A 5,000-nucleotide genomic window follows, 5' to 3' on the forward strand; every position below is an offset into this window, starting at 1 on the left:
GAGAGAGAAAGAGAGAGAGAGAGAGAGAGAGAGAGAGAGAGAGAGAGAGAGGATAAAGGGAGTATTAGAGGTAGTCATGGCATATGGCCATGGCACTGAGATTTGTATGAGATTAACGATAAATTGTGCGTATTAGATAAGACAAACGAGAGAGTATTTGCGAGATCGTCTACGATCTGTTCGACATTGAAAAAGCACGTACGATCGATCGTGCATCTCGAAACGAAAAGTGCATTGCACCGAACAACGTTTTAACGAAAACAAAAAAAAAAAGAAAAGAAGAGAAAAGAAGAGAAAAGTAAAAACAAAAAAAGAAGAAAAGTAAAAAGAGAAAACAGACAACAAAGAATGAAAATAAAAAGGAAACGAAACAAAAACAAAGATACGACTGTAAAAGGAGCTTATACTTCTTCTACGCTCTAATATCGAATCATTTCTAATATATTCTAAACCGGTTCCGTTCTTACGTATATACGTATGTATCGGTCATTTCGATTGGAGCACTATTGGGAAAGAAAAAAAAAAAAGAAAAAAAAGGAGAAAGAAAGAAAAAGGAATACAAGAAAAGGTTACCTGGACCGCAACGATGCTGGCCATGGCTGTTAAATCTGCCAGAGTCCTAAGATAATGAAAATATCTTGTGGACTCGTACTCATCCACGTTGCCGGTCTCGAGTTCCCCGTTTGTCGCTCGTTGCACCATCGTTCGAGCGTTTCTTATAATCCCCGTTAGTTTTCTCTTTCGAAAGTCGAGCACGAAAGATGAGAGAGAAGGACGTTGAATAAGGACGGAATAAAGGACAACGAACGTTCGGTGAAAATCTTGGAAGAAACTTTCACCTTGATCGACGTCCAACTCTTTCGGAAGAAGCTTTCCAAAAGTTTTGTTTTATTTTATTCTTTTTTTTCTCTCTCTTTTTATCTGTCTGTCTGTCTGTCTGTCTGTCTCTCTCTCTCTCTCTCTCTCTCACTTTCCTTTCTCCTTCCTTATATCCTCTAAAATATAATTCTCAAGTATTATTCTCTTTCAAGCACACACTGTCACTCTTTATTATCGAAGAAAACAGAAAGGTCCACTTGTAGATACACCCAACTTTTGTTTCTCAATCATTAAAACATTGTACTCCGACGATACAAAATAAACAATGTCTAAAGCACTAATAACAACGAACAGTAGTGAAAAAGTCATCACCACTTTTACATGTGTAATATATGTCCCCTCGTGAAGAGGATAAATATGTATATATGCGTATATTATATGAATATATATACGCGCGAACTGTACGACTAGCGAACGTGTTCTACGTGCCTCTGAATGTGCCGCGAGCTTTTTATCTCTTGGCCGGCGCCCGTCCCTCGTGCCGTCCTTCTTCAACGTTGTCTCTGCTCTCTCTCTCTCTCTCTCTCTTACTCTCTCTATCTCTCTATCGTTTTCTCACTCGCTCTCGACAAACTCACGAAGCGCACGTACAACGTGCTGCGAGTCGCGTGGTAGGGTACGATCGGGTCGAGAATAAGGAGGGAGAAAGTGAGATAGCAATATGTAAGAAATCTATGAGTAACAGAGAGAGAGAGAGAGAGAGAGAGAGAGAGAGAGAGAGAGAGAGAGAGAGAGAAGGAAGATAGAAGAAAAAATAGAAAAAAGGAAAAGTCGAAAGTCGTTCGAATTTTCCGAGTAGAATGACTGTTTGTGTCATCTCATAAAATATGTTACCATTTTCCTTTTATCGTTCATAAATAATAATACAATGAAAATTCGTGGACTATTATACGTAGATTTTCTTTATTCATATTCTCTTTTACCATGTTTACGATATCGATAGGAGAGGGAAATTACGAGCGTCGATGCGCTCGAGAAAAGCCATATCGTTTCGAATCTTCTCATTCAACAAACGACGTTTTTAGTATAATCAATATACGTAATATATCACTGTAGTTACTTAGTTACTTATTATATCGTTCGTTAGATTTCCACGAAAGAGATCATCGTGAATAGCACATAACTGCTACTGTTACCACTTCTTTCTCTTCTAACATAAAACATGTAATAGGATTTAAAGGGAACTCTAAAATTCTTATATCGATATTCGGCGAATGTTCTATGAATATTTAAAGTTCTATGAATATGTATACGAGTTTAATATATACGTATTAGAATAAAAGACGGAATTCTCTTCGATTAAATAGATGTTTTAAGATTTTATGGGATAACGTTGCGAATAATTTACTTATAGACGAATAATTTATTTTCGATTTGTGTTAAATGATCGTTGAATCGAACAGAGAATGCATCGTTTTTCTTTCTCTCTCTCTCTCTCTCTTTTTTTTTTTTTTTTTTGGAATAAATATGTACAAGTAATAAAATATTCGCCTTTGGTTACACCTTTTGTTCCGTTTTGTTCTTCAACAAAAGATAAAATTCGAAAAGAACATTTCGCTGATTATCACGTACATTCATTTTTCTTTTTTTGTTAAACTGGATCAACAACGCTCTCGACAAAACGTTTTATCTCGTGACTAGCTGCATTGGTTTTTGCTCGACCCGTCTTACCTTATCTGTTTTATCTTTGGTCATCCCAAAAAGAGAGATATGTGTAGAAGGAAAGAGACCAAGGGATGAGACATCTTGCAAGAATAGCTTGTATACGTTGAATCACGTAGGAGCGCATCATCTACAATTTGTAACTCTGATTTTTCTGAACTATCCGGTTGGACGAAAATTAATATTCTCATTGGAATATTACTCATCGGGAGATTTTCAAAATTTAAATTCTTACATTTCGAAGAGAAATTATTACCGACGTCACATATCTTTCTTACTACTTATTATTCGTTATGTTTAAATGGAATAGTATTAAAATTTCTTAATAAAGAAACATTTCATATTTGAAATATTTAAAGAGTCAATTAAATGGATCATGTAACATAAAAAAGTTGAGAATAAAGGAAAATCACTGCAGATAAGTGTCGCAATGGAAAAGTCAAAGTTCTTTTCTCGCTTGTTCGATTCGCAATTAAAGTTGGAAATAGCTATGAATACGTGACCTATTGCGCGTATGCAACATATATATATATATATATATATATATATATATATGTATATATACATATACATATTTGTATTGTCACAGCGAACCGTATTAAACGTTTTACGTTAAAACATAAGCGACGTTGTTATCGCGATAAAACCCATCCGACAATTTTTCGTTTCATGTAGATTCGTACACTTTTAATATTTGTTTTTTTCCTTCGCTTTTGTACTTCTTTTTATCTCTTCCTATTATTACGTTCTTTTTTCTTCTTTTTTGTTCGCTTTTCTCTCTTTCTCTTTTTCCTTTTTTTTTTTTTTTTTTTTTTTTGTTAGATTCGAAGATATGTCAGTCCAACCAACGGAGTAGCATCTTCTGTTCTCTCTAATCTCGGAAAAGGGGAGCTTCCAGGAAAACGACGATGATGTTCTTATAGTTTGCTCGAAACGCTTGGAAAAGACTTTGGGGAATACCAGACGTTTCCGCCAAAAGCTTACGCAAAAGATCGCGTGGGTGAATGACGATACTCTATTCTCTATGTTATTTTTCCATTGTTCTTTGGCGAAAGGGTTAGAGCTTAATACAAACTCGATACAAAAGATTAAAAGCTTCGGTCCTCGATATCAAAGAAGAATTCATTTGTAATCTGTCAAACGAACAAAAAGAAGAAAATAAAGGAAAAGAAAAAAGGACGAGCAAAGAAAGAAAGAAAGAAAGAAAGAAAGAAAGAAAGAAAGAAAAAAAGAAAAGAAAAAAGAAGAAACGAGAAAAAAAATAAATACATTTTTGAAGAATCCCGTAGAAGTTTATTCGTCATCGAAATATCTCGAGACTTCATAGAGACGTCTATTTACTTAGAAAACGTAGCAAGTAAGATTCATTTTTTATTTTCCGTAAAATTTCGAAAAGCAATCCGAATTTCGTGCTTTCGGGAATTCGAGCAAAATATGTAGAGAAGCCTGTTTTATTTATTTAGAGAAGAGAGAGAGAGAGAGAGAGAGAGAAAGAGAAGAAGATTACGGTCTCGCTAGGAACAATAAAGTAAAGAGACGAGAACGAGAAACGTGACGCGATGTTTAATATAAGAATACTTCGAGGATTCTCTACGGCGCCTATCGCCAAGCAAGGAGAGAGTTCTTCGATATATTTTGGATTGAACTTTTCGAAAAATATTCAAGATCGACGAAGATTAATAGAGGGGTCGTAACTAATGTAGAACCAACCAAGAATTTCAAATGAACTTCTTGTTACTATGAAGAAGAATGATAACGAAATTATCTAACGAGATGCATTAAGGAAACAAAAAGAAAAGAGAGAGAGAGAGAGAGAGAGAGGGAGAGAAAGAAAGAAAGAAAATTTAGTTCGTTCGTAATGTAGGTCAGTAAAGATCGTTTCTTGGAAGAGTCCATTACATAAAGTTTCGACTCCGAAATCCATAGTTTTCGTACGAGTATTCGTAAAAATAACATCGTGCGCTCACATCGACGATATCGTCGTATTTTTTAAAATCGCATACTTCTTCCGTAAAACTTTCTCAAAAAAAAAAATATATATATATATATATATCTAACAATATGGTTCTTTCAAAATTCTCAGTAAAATGCGAATCGATATTATCCATCTCGTATTTCTTTCCATATTCTTATTCGTTTATTCTCCATATACGTATACTCTCTTTCTCTTTCTATCGATAGACGAAACGTAAAGTAAATAACTAGAGTCTACGTTAAAGTTCTTTCGCAAGAAAATGTTGGCTCCCGCATTCTGGCCGCATAGGTAATACTTTCTAAAAGCATTACATCTAATCGTGACTTCGGGCTAGAGTAAACAAACAACGTGACCTAGCTTGGAAAATACGATCGATGCACTGGCAAACAAAAAAATTTATTGTCTTGCAACGGGTCATGGTGCGTGCGATTATCGATCGTTGTTAAAGTCAAATAGCATGTGGGCTTGTCGGATGTATAACATA

The 5,000-nt window shown here is 35.0% G+C and overlaps 1 protein-coding gene across 18 annotated transcripts in view; it reads right to left on the reverse strand.

The window, feature by feature from the left end:
* LOC122630744 (cAMP-specific 3',5'-cyclic phosphodiesterase, isoforms N/G) overlaps nucleotides 1-5,000 on the reverse strand; it is a 315,403-nt gene that overhangs the window by 10,321 nt on the left and 300,082 nt on the right. Inside the window, exon 1 of one of the 18 annotated variants that reach the window (XM_043815588.1) lies at nucleotides 574-917. The exons of the other annotated variants lie outside the window; for them this stretch is intronic. Within the exon in view, the coding sequence (XP_043671523.1) occupies nucleotides 574-702 (129 nt within the window). The 5' untranslated portion in view covers nucleotides 703-917. Of the gene's footprint in view, nucleotides 1-573; nucleotides 918-5,000 lie in introns of those variants that run through there. 18 annotated transcript variants of the gene reach the window in all.

This window comes from Vespula pensylvanica, chromosome 7 (genome assembly GCF_014466175.1).
Source record: "Vespula pensylvanica isolate Volc-1 chromosome 7, ASM1446617v1, whole genome shotgun sequence".
Lineage (NCBI taxonomy): Eukaryota > Metazoa > Arthropoda > Insecta > Hymenoptera > Vespidae > Vespula > Vespula pensylvanica.